The 13371-nt window shown below is 47.2% G+C and overlaps 1 protein-coding gene across 1 annotated transcript; it reads right to left on the minus strand.

Moving 5' to 3' along the window:
* Positions 1-4190: 4190 nt before the first annotated feature.
* Ucp1 (uncoupling protein 1) lies at positions 4191-13051 on the minus strand. The gene is made up of 6 exons (XM_048447499.3): positions 12676-13051; positions 11750-11948; positions 8662-8862; positions 8473-8574; positions 7443-7623; positions 4191-4773 (listed from the first exon to the last, which is right to left on the minus strand). The coding sequence occupies exons 1-6, from the start codon at positions 12799-12801 to the stop codon at positions 4659-4661; spliced, it is 924 nt and encodes a 307-aa protein (XP_048303456.1). The 5' UTR covers positions 12802-13051; the 3' UTR covers positions 4191-4658.
* Between the last annotated feature and the right edge of the window lie 320 nt (positions 13052-13371).

The following is a 13371-nucleotide window of genomic DNA, read 5'->3' on the forward strand; positions in this document are numbered from 1 at the left end:
ATGTAGCAATCTCCTCTTGCTCTGGCGAAAAGTTGTTAATTTTCATCAGTTGACCTTGCTCAGCCTAAGGAGCATCCTAGCAAGGTTCTTCTGCTCTGCAGTGGAGAATGAAGGTCATCACCCAAGACTCTCTTGAGAAAGAGAATCATTTGGATTGTTCAGGAGAGTGGCTGCCTCTGCCACTTAACAGCAGCTCTCAACTGAAGGAGTGGAGAGGCTTCTTAGGGGCAGTTTTCCCAGGGAGAAAGGGGATTGGTTAATTTTTCCCTGCTCAGGGATTGGTCAGTTTAGCTGGTCAGGGGCAGAGATGGCTCTGACTTCATGGCCAAACTGTTTCTTTCACTGGTCCTATTTAGCTTTTTGACTCTAATCTTAGGACCAGGGCATATTTCTTTCACTGTCTCTGATTCTAGGGACAAAGTGTGTTTCTTTGACATTAATTTCAGAGCCAGGGCACATGTCTTTAGTCCTGGGTTCAGGGATAAAGATGTTTTTCTCCCTGGCCCAGTTCTCAAATACAGGGTGTGTTTCTTTCTCTGACTCTGGGTTCAGAGTCAGGGTGCTCAGTGATTGGTTGGTTTCCTGCCCCAGTTGTCCCTACTACCCTGCAGTCTGTATCTTTGCCTCACACTGCTGTAGCCTTTTTATAAGACGGACGCGCTACCTATTCTGCTAGCGAGGCACCTGCTGTAGTCTGTGTATTTCATTCGCTCCTCAGGGCCCTTCACAGTCCCGGTAGACTGTTGGGACACTCGCGGGGGAGCCAGCTCTGCAGACAAGTTTCTGCTTTTGCTCTTGTCACTTCTGTTTAACCATTGGCAGAGAAAGGTGTAAAGTCAAACCGAAGACAAGTAGTGGGAAAATACCATCTACACCGAGGTGCAGCCAAACAATGCTTTCTGAGCAACAGCCTGGTCTGCCACCGAAGAAGGCTCGACTCAGGTAGCTGCTCTGTATAAATGAGTGCACACGGACACCAGAACACGTGGGTCAGGTGGAAATAGCCTTCCAAGAATGAGCGAAGGAATGTGTTACATTAAATGATAGAAGAGAATTGAAGGAGGTAGAGAAGTCAAGGATTTGAGGATGAGAATTCTCTGGGACCTGAAGAAGGGCAGATCTCAAGGGACGCACTGGAGATTTCTCATCTTCAGAATCGCCAGATAATAAATTTATATTGTTTGAAGCCACTTAATTTGTGATAATCTGTCCTGGCAGAAGTAGAAAATGAGTCCCTTCATCATAAGAATTCCTATAGCCTGAAAGGAAGGCTCAGATGCCATCAAATGGAGGAGATCAGACCTCATCATTTCTGTAACACAATGCTGGGTACTGCTGATGGCCTGTGAACTGCAGTTACAAGGGACTGCACGAGTAACCCTAAAACCTACAGCATCAGCCAAAAGACGCCACACACCCCAGCAAATGGTTCAGGTTACATAAAGCCTCCCAGACTAGACAACTGAAGTGTGAATGCCTTCATCATGAGTCTACATTTAAAGAAGACCACATTAACCACAAAGGTAAGGTCACATGATGGAGGTGGGCCTGGGTACTTGCAATGTTTTGTCCTTTGTCACTGCTGGCTTACTTTGTGAAAATTTATTAAGTAATTCATTTGTGTGCTTTTGTGTATACATGTCATGTTCCCCAGTAAAATATACATCCCTGCTAAAACTTGAAGAGAAAAAAACAAGCTAATGTGATTTCTTAGCCACAGAGTGCAGACCTTACCTTGTCCCATAAGGAAGGGTCAGATGGCAACTGTTACAACTTGTGTGAAAAAGAAGAATCATTGGTGGGGACCTTCCACCCTCCTGAAGGGGCTCTTCCCAGGTGAGACCACTAACCAGGACACCCAGTGAGCTGGCAGGTACCACCAACACCAATTTGCTTCTCTCTTTGGATATGAATGCGGGACCTAAGCCTGTTTTACCACTCTGTATACAATGCCAGACACATTTTCTGAGTGACTTTTTGTGTCCCAGGGCTTAGTATCTCAATTCTCTTCATTTCTTTCTGCCGTTGGGGGAAGCGGGATGCAGACAAGGAAATGAAACTTTATGCTTTTTTCCTTATTCTTGAAACATGGTACTCGGAGGTTTTGGCTCTGCATCCCATGGAAGGTGATGCCAGGCGACACTGGCCAGGCCCTGGAAACCGAGAGGAAACTTATCAGTGCAGAAAGGGTCTTCGTTTCAAGCAGGACACCACTGTATGCAACTTGAGTTTTACCTCTCAGTGGCATTTCCCACGAGGCTTTACAGAAATGAGGAACTGATAGACCATCTCAGTTCCTCACTTCTCAACGTTCTGACCCAGCTCTCAGATGCCATGCACAGGTAGGCAAAGGTGACTCCAGGTGAGGAGATACTAAGAAAGGAGGTGCTCCCGGGAACATAGGAGTCAGGCCAGAGCACACCAAAATAGTGAAAGCTGAGCAGTCTGGAAAAGACACTGAGAAACCCACCACAAAATTCTGCAGCTAGCAAGTGAGGGATGGCAGTGACGGGCCAGTGCTGAGGTGGTGGTACAGGGAAGGTGTGTGGCCTGGGGAGGCGATTCGGCCCTCAGGGTACTCCTTACTTATGGACAGATCAATGCTGGTCTGAAAGAGCAGGTCACACCTCTCTGGAGTGACTTCCCTGAAGGTGGTTATTATAAATATATCAAGCATGTCCTTTCCCTGAGACATATAGAAGGGGCTCAACTCTCCCTGCGATGGTGGGCAGATGTTAAATGTTAAAACCACTTTATGTTAGCATTAAGGTCTTTACGTCTTTGTCGTGAGCATGCCATCTGGTTTTCCTGTAAGTAAGCAAGGCAGTTGACTGTGGTCAGTAAGCAACCTTTGGGCTCCCTTGCTTTCCTAGCTGTTTTGAATGAGTCAGTCAAACATAGCGGGATTACCCTTCTGTCGATACTAGCTGCTTTGAAAACTCCGTGAATGCCTTGTCAAAGCTACACAAATAAAGGCCCTGATCGCCGCAACTCCTGAAGGCACAGCCTGCTTCAGGACTGTTCCGAGCACTCTGTATTAGACTTTTTGCTATCACAAGTCCTGGTGAACTCAATGACTCTCCAGAGGAGGAGCACGACCCCTGGTGGTCTAATAAAAGAACTGCAATGATGGGCACCAAGAGGCGAGGCTGTGTTAGTGCGGACAGGCTCCTTCATTTGCATATGTGTTATGATTGGTGCAAACATCCCTTCTCTGGCTTCTGGATCAGATTGCTGGAGGGAGTCAGCTGGGAAATGGCATCTGACCTGCTGTCTCCACCCCACAACTCCCACCCCTTCGGGCATCGCAACTTTAATTTCAGTCAAAGTGGTCTTCCTCCCACCCAGCAACTGGAAGACCAAGTTAACAGCCAGGAGTCTAACAGCCTGGCCAATAGCTGTGACACTGGCCAGTGTTAAATTAGGCATAGAAATCTCATCTTCCTAGACCTCTGCAAGAGTTGCGATGCCGGCTGCTGTCAAGGGCTGAGCACCGAAAAGCTACACCACCAGTAACCAGCCCAGGGCTACAGTGCCCTGATGTCCTGGGCCTGCAGAAGAACGGAGACATAAACTCATAAGCAGCCTGTACAGAACCCATGCACAAGGACCGCCTGCTGCTCTTCCGCCTCTGCTGCCAGCTGTTGCCATACGCTGACGACACAGAAGGCACCAAAGAGCAGCATTTGGAGAACCTCTCCTGTTTCCCTGTGGTTTCTCTGTGGGTAGAGCAAAGGGACCCAAGGCAACACAAAGCAGACTGACCCAGCCTGAGACTCAGGAGTGAACCCACCGAAGCGAATTCAACCTGAGACCGGCTGAACCAGGGGCAGAGTAGCGACAGATGAGGGCGTCCTGATCCCTACGACTGACTGTAATATAGTGTCCTTCTGCTCTTCTCCATTTGTAGGAGTGAAAAGATAAATAAAAAGCTCACTCCACCGCTGCTAATCATTTTGGCGTTGCGGGGAAGACAGTCACAGTTCACCAACAGTAACATGAGTGACCGAATGAATATCGTGTCTCCACTTGCAAGTTGTTACCGGTGCCATAAAATACGGACTTCAGATATCCGCATGAACCAAGTTAGTCTGTGTTTCGATGCCAAAGAACTTTCTTGCTATGGGGACACTTCTGTATTCTAAATGACCCCAAACACTTAATTCCAGGTATAGACTCTAAAAGACAAATTTTGGATGGAATTAGCAATACTTTATTGATTATACTTGCTGTGAACTATAGTTAATAAATAAAACGAAACAGCAATATTTTCTTTCACAACCTCATTTTTTAAGTGTTTATGGATGTAAAGTTTTCCTTTCCACCAGTCTGAGCTGTAATTGAAATTATTTATACCCAGTCATACAATCCTACCCGCAAAAGACCTGCTAAACACAGTACCCTATGTGGGCATTATTTTGCCAGCCTGTGTACTGGGTGCTATGCTTTTCCTCCTTAAGACAGTGAGAATAAAAATAATATGTATGTGTTAGTTTTCCCTTTAGAAAAATTAGGAGTTTCAAAGCTCTGTACAAGAAATGATTTTTTTTTAAAGTAGCCAAGTGACTATAGCTGTTTGGTTGGTTGGTTGGTTTGGTTTTATTCATGGTCTCCAGCAAGGAACCCACAGCAGCACCCCACCGCTTTCGCCGAACTGGTTATGTGGTGCAGTCCACCGTCTGCCTTGACTTCATCAATTCCTTCTTCAGCTGTTCGAAGCACACAAACATGATGACATTCCAGGACGCCAGTCTCAGGAAAGAAGGCACAAACCTGGGGGAGCATAGGGCACGGCCCGTTAGCCACTCGAAAGCCACAAGCCTTGGTGCAAACCTGGGGAAGCACGCACCACAGTCCATAGTCGCTGGAAAGCCACAAGCCTTGTTGCCATGAGCAGCTTACTTGACTCACAAAACTCAAGGAATGATAAAAAAAAAAAAAACAAAAACAAAAACAAAAAACAAGGCGAAGTACTCTACGCTCCTCTCCCAACAACTAAGGTGCCCCAGGCATCTTCTGTGTCTACCAGAAAAGTCAGCCTCAGCCTCAGACCAGTCCTGCCTGTCCTCCCTCCCACAGAGCTGGAGCAAATCACCTGAGAAGGCAGCCAGCAACACTCCGCTCTCTTTGGGGGAAAGGGAATTTCTGTTTCACTTTACTTCCTAAACAGGAAGGAGGAAACCATTAAGAGAAGAAGGGAAGGGAAGGAAGTGCTCAGCCAGCATGTGGGCCGTATCCAGGTGGAGGTCCCGGTGTGTCCCCCGCGCACCCACAGCTCGTGGCAGACTCTCAAGGCCTGAATGGGACTTGGTCAGTTCCAGGTTTGGGGAGTTCCACTAAACTACACAGAATGGCTTTATATCAGTGGATTACTCCAGAAGACAAATATGTTGACAATTAACCCTGCTTTGAATAGATATTTTAAAAACAATTTTGTGCGCCAGTATTTTGCCTGCATGTGTGTCTGTGTCCAATGCGCATGCCTGGTGTTCAGGAAGGCCAGAGAGGCACCCGGTCCTCTGGAACAGGAGTTGTAGATGGCTGTCACTGTATGGATGTGGGAATCGACCCGGGTCTTCTGGAAGAACAGCCTGTAGTCTTCCTCACTGAGCTGTCTCTGCACCCCCGAATAGACTTTTTAAAATTAATTTTTTAAAAGAAGGCTTTTATAAAAAAGACCTTCCAATGTGCTTTGTTTTTATAATTTGTTTTGTGTTAGTTTTGAGAGTGGGTCTTGCTATATAACCCCGGGTGGCCTGTGCAGCCCAGGCTGGCTTCAGACTTCTGGCGCACAATACGGTTGCTCCTGTCTCCCCAGTGCTGGCGCTACACGCATGTGCCAGCACACTCAGCTTCCCCAGTGAATTTTCACTCTTCTGGGGTCTCCTCACTCCCAGCTGCATGGCTTTTTTCTTGTGAAAAGATATAAGTAACATAAAAATTGACATTTCAACTATTTTTCAATGTGTTTTTCTGTAGCATTAAGTGCATGTATAATGTGTAGTAAACACCAGAGTCAGATCCACGGCATTTTGCTTCCTTGGACTCTTCATCCATTAAACACTGGCTTCCCACCTCCTCGGTCAAAGGTTAACCTTGGCTGTTCCTCGGTGTGGCCTTCTAGCATCACCCTTATTTTGAGACAAGGTCTCTTCCTGAGACATGGAGCTCAATTGTTAGGCCAGCCTGGCTGCCGGCAAACATCAGGGAACCTCTTGTGTCTGCCGCCTAGACCTGGGATTACAAGCATGTGCCCCTACGCTTGCTTTTTACGTGGGTTCTGAATTCCAGTCTCCATGTGCATGTGGCCAGAGCGTCACAGACTGACTGATCTCCTCAGCCTTTGTTTTAATTTTTAGAGACAGGGTCTTCCTACGTGGCCCTGGCTGGCCTGAACCTCACTCTGTATACCAGGCTGGTCTTGAACTCACGGCAGTCCCCATGCCTTAACCTCCCATGTTCTAGGATTACAAGTGTTTGCCTCCGCACTCAGCTCAACTTGCTTAATTTAGAACCATTTGTCAAGACTATCCATATTAAAAAATATTTTAAAATTTTGAAAAACAGTATTAAAAATTGCAAAACATTAAATTATTAAGTGGACAGCAATTTGTAAGTGGTATATCTATTTTAAGTTAATTTTATAATGTATATTATTTGTATTAATATATCATAAGAACAGATAGACTTAGGGTTTTATATAATATGCATGATACATTCATATTTTATTTTAGAAATCTTGGGGCATGACTTTGCAATTCAAAAGTTATAAAATACTACTATTTTATATCTTTGTAATACTTGTCGAATATTTTTAAAAACTATGTCATACTGTATTTTATTAGAAAAGTGGTTTTCAATATAATATAATATCACTTTGTGGGGAAATGTGATCTATGTCTTAATCATACTTTTGACACGAGTGTAATCATTATCCAAGCAACATTTTCTGTGGTTTTGCTTTAATAGAAATTTTTTTTTTTTTTTTTTTTTTTTTTTTCTTTTCGAGACAGGGTTTCTCTGTAGCTTTGGTGCCTGTCCTGGAGCTAGCTCTTGTAGACCAGGCTGGCCTCGAACTCACAAAGATCCGCCCGCCTCTGCCTCCCAAGTGCTGGGATTAAAGGCGTGCGCCACCACCGCCCGGCCTTAGAAAATTTTTAAAATTAGCTGAAGGCATAGCTCAGTGATGGACTGATTGCCTTGCACATGCAAGGCCCTGGGTTTGCTTCCCTTCAAGCACCGCTAAAATTAATTAATTGGCTTTAATTTTCTGGCATGATGGAATTGGCAGATTGAAGACATTCATGACAAGGCAAAGGCAGAGTTTAAGGCCATTGCATAGACCAGGCCTGGTAGGTTAAATGCCAGCTGTTTTGCCGTGACGGTGCCCCCATATCCACAGACACCTTAAACACAACCTTATAGACAAAGTCATATCCTACCCTTTGAAAAAAGCCGTTGGTCCTTCCTTGGTGAGCATGGTCATTGCACAGCTGGGTACACTCGGGTACTGTCCTGGTAGAGAGTTGATGAATCTTGTTTTTACCACGTCCGCCGGAGAGGCCAGGAAGGTGGTGCAAAACCCGGCCACAAGCGCTGACAGTAAATGACATGGCACGTCGTCTGAAAGGGACCAGCGAAACGCGTCAACACCAGACTGTGAGCTGCCTGTGAGACCCTTGTCAACCTGTTAGTAACCGGAGGTTAACGTGATGTCTTATAAACAGATTAGCATATAAAAGCAAGCATATGCTTGTTATAAAAAGCCGTGGCTTACGGGGGGGGGGGGGGGGGGGGGGGGCGGGGCGGCACAATGACCGCAGGTCTGTTTGCAGGGCTGTTATTTTAGCATAGCCCTGTTTGCTTTGCGCCTTGGCCCTGGCGTCACGCCTGATACATAAGCATCTCATACTGCTCAATTGAATTAAAATCATCAAAGGACGATGATGTCTGTATCTATAGAAATAGTTCGGGAATGATTGAGATGAACTCAGGGATGAACTCTGAATGGAAGCCCACCTTGACTGCCTGCTGAGAGAAGAATCCCAACGGACGGTGCTCCTTTATATTAACAGAGGATACCGCCACGACATCCCTTTGCACTTTGACTTTTCCCAACACAACTTCTAAGTTTTAGGTCTTTTTTTGCCAGGTGTGTTGGGACACATTTTAACTCAGCATTCAAGAGACAGAGGCAGGAGGATTTCAGGTTGGTGACCAGTCTGGTCTGGTCTGAATATATGGTGTTCCAGACCAGCTAGGGACTACATTGTGACTCTCTCTCTCTCTCTCTCTCCCTCTCTCTCTCTCTCTCTCTCTCACACACACACACACACACATACACACACACATTTAACTCTCACAAGAGAAAAAGAGAAGCCTACTAGAATTAAGGAATTCAATACCCCATAGCTTTAGAACCTCCAACTGAGATTGGAAGGTACAGACATGTTTGTCATATACTGAAAGTACCTGCCAGTATTTGGTTGTTCACAAGGGCTCCCTTCATGAGGTCATATGTTACCAGCTCTGTACAATTGATAATAACATTTCTCATCAGATTAGGGGTCGTCCCTGGAGAAAAGCAAGACAACATTTAATAAATGAAGTTTATGATAAAGTACCTTAATTATTATGAAAGTCTATCTGGTCGACAGTTACCTTTCCAGAGGGTTGACAAGCTTTCTGTCGTGGCTATAATTCTGTAAGCATTGTAGGTCCCTGTGTAGCGGGGTTTGATCCCGTGTAAGTGGCTCTGTGCTTGGAGTCTGACTTTCACAACCTCGGTAGGTTGCCCGATGAATACTGCCACACCTCCTGTCATTAAGCCAGCTGAGATCCTGTTTCCCAAAGTGGGAGGCGCTACCCAGGAAGAACAAGAGATTGATCAAGAAAAGAAAATTCAGAACCCCCTCCTCACACATCAACATATCTTTAAATATTGTGATCAGTCTCTCTCTGCGTGTGTGTGTGTGTGTGTGTGTGTGTGTGTGTGTAAATGCTGATGTGCATGCACATGTGTGCCTGTATGCATGTGCCAGAGGATAACTTTTGTCCATCATTCTTCAGGAAGCCATTGTTTTCGTTTTTTGAGATGGGAATTCTAATGGGCAACTTGCCTAGCAGACTAGCCTCGCTGGTCACCATGCCCCAGTGCTCTGTCTTCACCCCCGAGTGCTGGGGTCACAGGGGTTTGCCATCACACCTGGATTTGAGGCAATGATGAGAGTTCCAGGGACTGAACTCCGGGCCTGTGCTTACCAGTGAACACATGGCCGCCTGAGCTTCTCATAGCTCTAGTATGTTTACCTCGTGCCTTTTCTTCCCTAGTACTCTGTCAGGGCTGAGCGTGTTTGGAAGCTGTCCCGGCTCAATGCAGACAATACTGCTAGAAAACTTCAGCAGCCCGGATCCCCCACCAAAATGAAGACTGTCTAAACTGTGATGTGATCCTTTCTGGAAATGAGCTTTGCCCTTCCCCGTGTTAGGTTGTCATTCAACATCTCCCAAGTGGGAGGAGACACCCGGATGGAGATGCTACGGTTCCCCAATCCATGACAATGCTGATTATTAAACTGCGTGGTCCAAGGGAACATGCAGGGGCAGCTGCCTTAATGTAAGACATCAAGTGATGTTCAAGAGGGCTTAAAAAATAGGATAAAGAAGCCTTTGTCTTAAATTTTTGAAAAAAAAGAAAAGTCTGTTGCTGAAGACAGATATCATTTAACAAGACTTGAATGAATCCTGAAACCCAGCATTCAGTTCTATAGTGAAATACACAGCCAGAGTTCAAGAACACTCACTTATCAAGGCCTCTCGTAGTCTTTCTGCTTCTACTTCCAGTGCATAAAACAGGGGCAATAATAACGCCATGCTCACGGGCGGGTGAGTCCAGCTTGATAAGGCTCTCGGCACACAGAGCACACACAGAGCACACACAGAGCACACAGAGCTGGAGTGCACACAGCTGCTGGCGGCTGCCTTCTCTAGTTGGGATGGGGTTGTGCTTTTTTTCTCCTTGTTCTCCGCCAGGAGCTGAGCACGTAACGGCTAACTTTTTAATAGGTATTATTATCTGATTGCAGCTGCCTTCGCCGGGGCTGGATTTCTCCAGCTTCCTATACTCACTTCCTCTCCCCCAAAGACAGATCCCCTAGGCTCTCCCACAAGGAATGGCGTCTTTAGCCAGAAACTTGGAAGCCATACTGCATTCCTACTTTTCTATTAAGTCGAACTTCTAGTTTTTCACCAGATTTAATCAACTATATCTTTAAAGCCCTCTGATTGGTGCCCTGATGCTTCCCTGCATGCCATAGGGCACACCACAGTCATTTCTGACTGTTTGACTTACAATTTTTATAGATGTATTCTCTACTATTGCCAAAGTAATCTTCTGAAGTGTACATGTGCTAATGACACTTGATTAACTTGCATTTTGTCATGATGGAGACTGAACCCAAGGCCAAGTATTCTACCACTGAACTCTATCCCCAGCTCTGTTCCTTAGTTTTTGAGACAGAATCTTTCTAGGTAGCTTAGACTGGCCTTGAACTCTTGATGGCTGTGTCTCTGCCTCCCAAGTTCTGCCGTTCCAGGTATGTGCCCCCACACCTGGGGTCCTGCTTAGCATTTTCCCCACAACTTTCCATCCCTGTGTGGGTAGAATACAAACTCCTTTGAGTGAATGGTGGCAAGGCCCTCTGTGACCAGCTCCACATTTTCTGGACTCTCCTATTCCTTCTTACCAGTGTGCCCCCAGCCCCCTGCCCCTGGCCCTGCGTATCTGCTCAACTCCTCACTGAGATTTTGAGCACAGCCTTCACTTGTCTGGAAAGGACTTTTCTCGTCACATTGCTCCTGGCCCTTGAAGTCTCCCACTGCCCTCTCAGGCCTCAATCCAGATAAGGACGCCTCAAGAATCTGCATGATCATGCCTCTCCACTGTGCCCAGTCTGCAGTGGCTTGCAACACAGCATATCCACGGTTGTGCAGTCAGATGAACTGGGGTTCCCATGCACAGTGCAACTGTCAGCCAACCTAGCCCGGTTTTCCGCCCAGGACAGCTCCACAAAGCTTACTAGATCAATTGGCGAAGCATAATGTGAACACTCCCAAAATATATCTGGTTAATTTAGAGTCTGACGTACCTAGAGGCTGATTAAAACATCTGGAGAAAGCCACCTGAATGGGCTTTCTACCCTAGGTAGATCTGTTTTTTCTATCTCTGGCAAAATGACAATGCAATGTTGATCTAGAAGCACCCAGACCTGAACCTTGGGAGTTCTTTCTGTGGGAATGAGTTTTACTTGGACACTAACGCAGCCTCGAGGAGCATGGTGATCTCTCTTAGACTTCACACAGGCTCTCTAGGCTTCTATGGGACTCTGCTGGTTTGGTGAAGTCTGCACTGAGCATCGTTTTATAGCCTACCTACATTTTCTAGATGAAGAGACACAAAGCCCCCCTCCCTGGCCGGTGGAATTTTACTGGTGCAAACCCGCACGTGAAGAGCTGGTTTGCACCTCTCCTTTTCTTTCTAGGGGGAAAAGAAACAGTGCAAATACCGACTTCCATTTTTTGCCAATTTGTTAGAATGTCACCACACTTTGTGTTCCTTTGGATGAGCTGGGGCTGCTGGGATGGAACCCAGAGCCTAGCCTATGCTGGGTAAATATATTATCACTCATGTTTCGGTGTTTGCATAGAGCGTGGTCTGGGGCATGACTCCCCCACCCCCAGCACTTCTTACTTTCTTTCCCTGAAGAGAAGTACTCTTGGACAGTATCATAGAGACCAATCCTGAGGGAGGCGAAGCTGATTTGCCTCTGAATGCCAGCGGGCAGACCGCTGTACAGTTTCTGCCACCCCTCTGTTTTTGCCAGGGTGGTGATGGTTCCCAGGACACCTTTATACCTAATGGTACTGGAGGTCTGGCCTTCACCTTGGATCTGGAAATGAGAAAGGTACAGGTCAGAAGGAAGTGACTGTCCATTAAGGAAGGGGGTCGTACCTGGTGAGTACTTAATATGGGCACATGAGGACTGTGGGGTGCCCCAGGCAAGGCTTGCCAATTAAGCTCTTTTTATAAATTGCCTTTCTCAGCAACCTCTCCTGCATACAACTCTATAATTGTATCTGTCTCCCTCCCTCCTTCCCTCCCTTTCTACATCTATCTTTTCTATCTATCTATCATCTATCTATCTATCTATCTATCTATCTATCTATCTATCTATCTATCTGCCTATCATCTATCTCTCTCAGAGTTGGAACTGGCCATAATGCAGGCTCTGAACATCTGGACAAAGTACCCAGGAACTCTCCACAGCCCCTAAGGGCAGGATGGGACAGTACCCCCGAAGAATCAAAGAGAGGTAAAAGTGCCAAGCTTGTAAGCTCCGAGGGGTGTACACTAAGGACCCTACCTGCTCAGGACACCATAGCCGCATGAAGGACTTGGTAGAAGTCACTGTCAGCCCATTACCCGTCAACCCACAACTCTTCAGCAATCCGGCAAAGGGCTCCCATTTGCCGGTACTGTAGGCTCCTTTCCTACAGTACCCAGTCCTAAGACAGGGCTGCACTGAGAAAGAGTGGTTACACCATAGCAGACATGACAGGGCTGCCCACAGCAGTCCCTCTGCCCGGAAAGCCCTCGCCAACTTCATTGGACTCTACCTGAAGCCGGACTTTGGCTGTGTCCAACGGGAAGGTGATGATATCTGCCAGGCAGGCAGATATGCCAGCTGAGAAGATCTTGACCCCCATGGTGGGGTGCACTTCGGAAGTTGTCTGGCTCACCATCTTGGCTAGAAGGGCAGAGAGTCGCGAGTGCAAGTCCGAAAGGATTCAGTCCTGAAGGTTACAGAGGCACTGCTGCCTGGTGCGGGAGTAGAACCCGCGACTTCTGACTTCTGGGCCAGCCACCCAAGCCAGAGTGGTGCCGCTGCAGAGGCGGCGCTGCTGCGGGGCTCAAAGGTGAGCGGCGTCCCTTCACCTCGCTTGAACCAGGAGGACCCACTAAGCCCAGGTTGCTTGGTACCTCTGCGCCCTGGCCTGGGGGCGCTGATCTATATAGCCCGATCGTTGGAGGAGGGGCTGGGGACAAGTAGTTGGGCCGGGCCAAGTCTCCCAAGATAGAGGCAGCAAAGACGTGCCCTGGGGTGCGGAAGCCTCCAAGTCGCACGTCACTCCTAAAGTCCTGGCCGGCACCGCTGGTTTGGCACCGATTTCTGGTAATACCCGGAGGACACACCGAGCAGCCTCAGCTCGCGTCCCCGCACGCGTTATGCCTCTATCACTCTTCAGCGGAGGAGCCTCAACCCGGCACAGAGCAGGGGCTGACTCCCTTGAACAAGCGCCATCCTGGGGCGA

The sequence above is a fragment of the Myodes glareolus genome, chromosome 22, assembly GCF_982192425.1.
Source record: "Myodes glareolus chromosome 22, mMyoGla1.1, whole genome shotgun sequence".
NCBI classification, from domain to species: domain Eukaryota; kingdom Metazoa; phylum Chordata; class Mammalia; order Rodentia; family Cricetidae; genus Myodes; species Myodes glareolus.

Excerpts from the sequence above, each read along its gene's own strand:
- Ucp1 (XM_048447499.3), bottom strand. The coding sequence starts at position 12,801 with ATGGTGAGCCAGACAACTTCCGAAGTGCACCCCACCATGGGGGTCAAG. Across the intron at positions 7,624-8,472 it reads GAACAACCAAATACTGGCAG|ACGACGTGCCATGTCATTTA; the intron begins GTACTTTCAGTA and ends GGTCCCTTTCAG. Across the intron at positions 4,774-7,442 it reads CCAACGGCTTTTTTCAAAGG|GTTTGTGCCTTCTTTCCTGA; the intron begins GTAGGATATGAC and ends ATGCTCCCCCAG.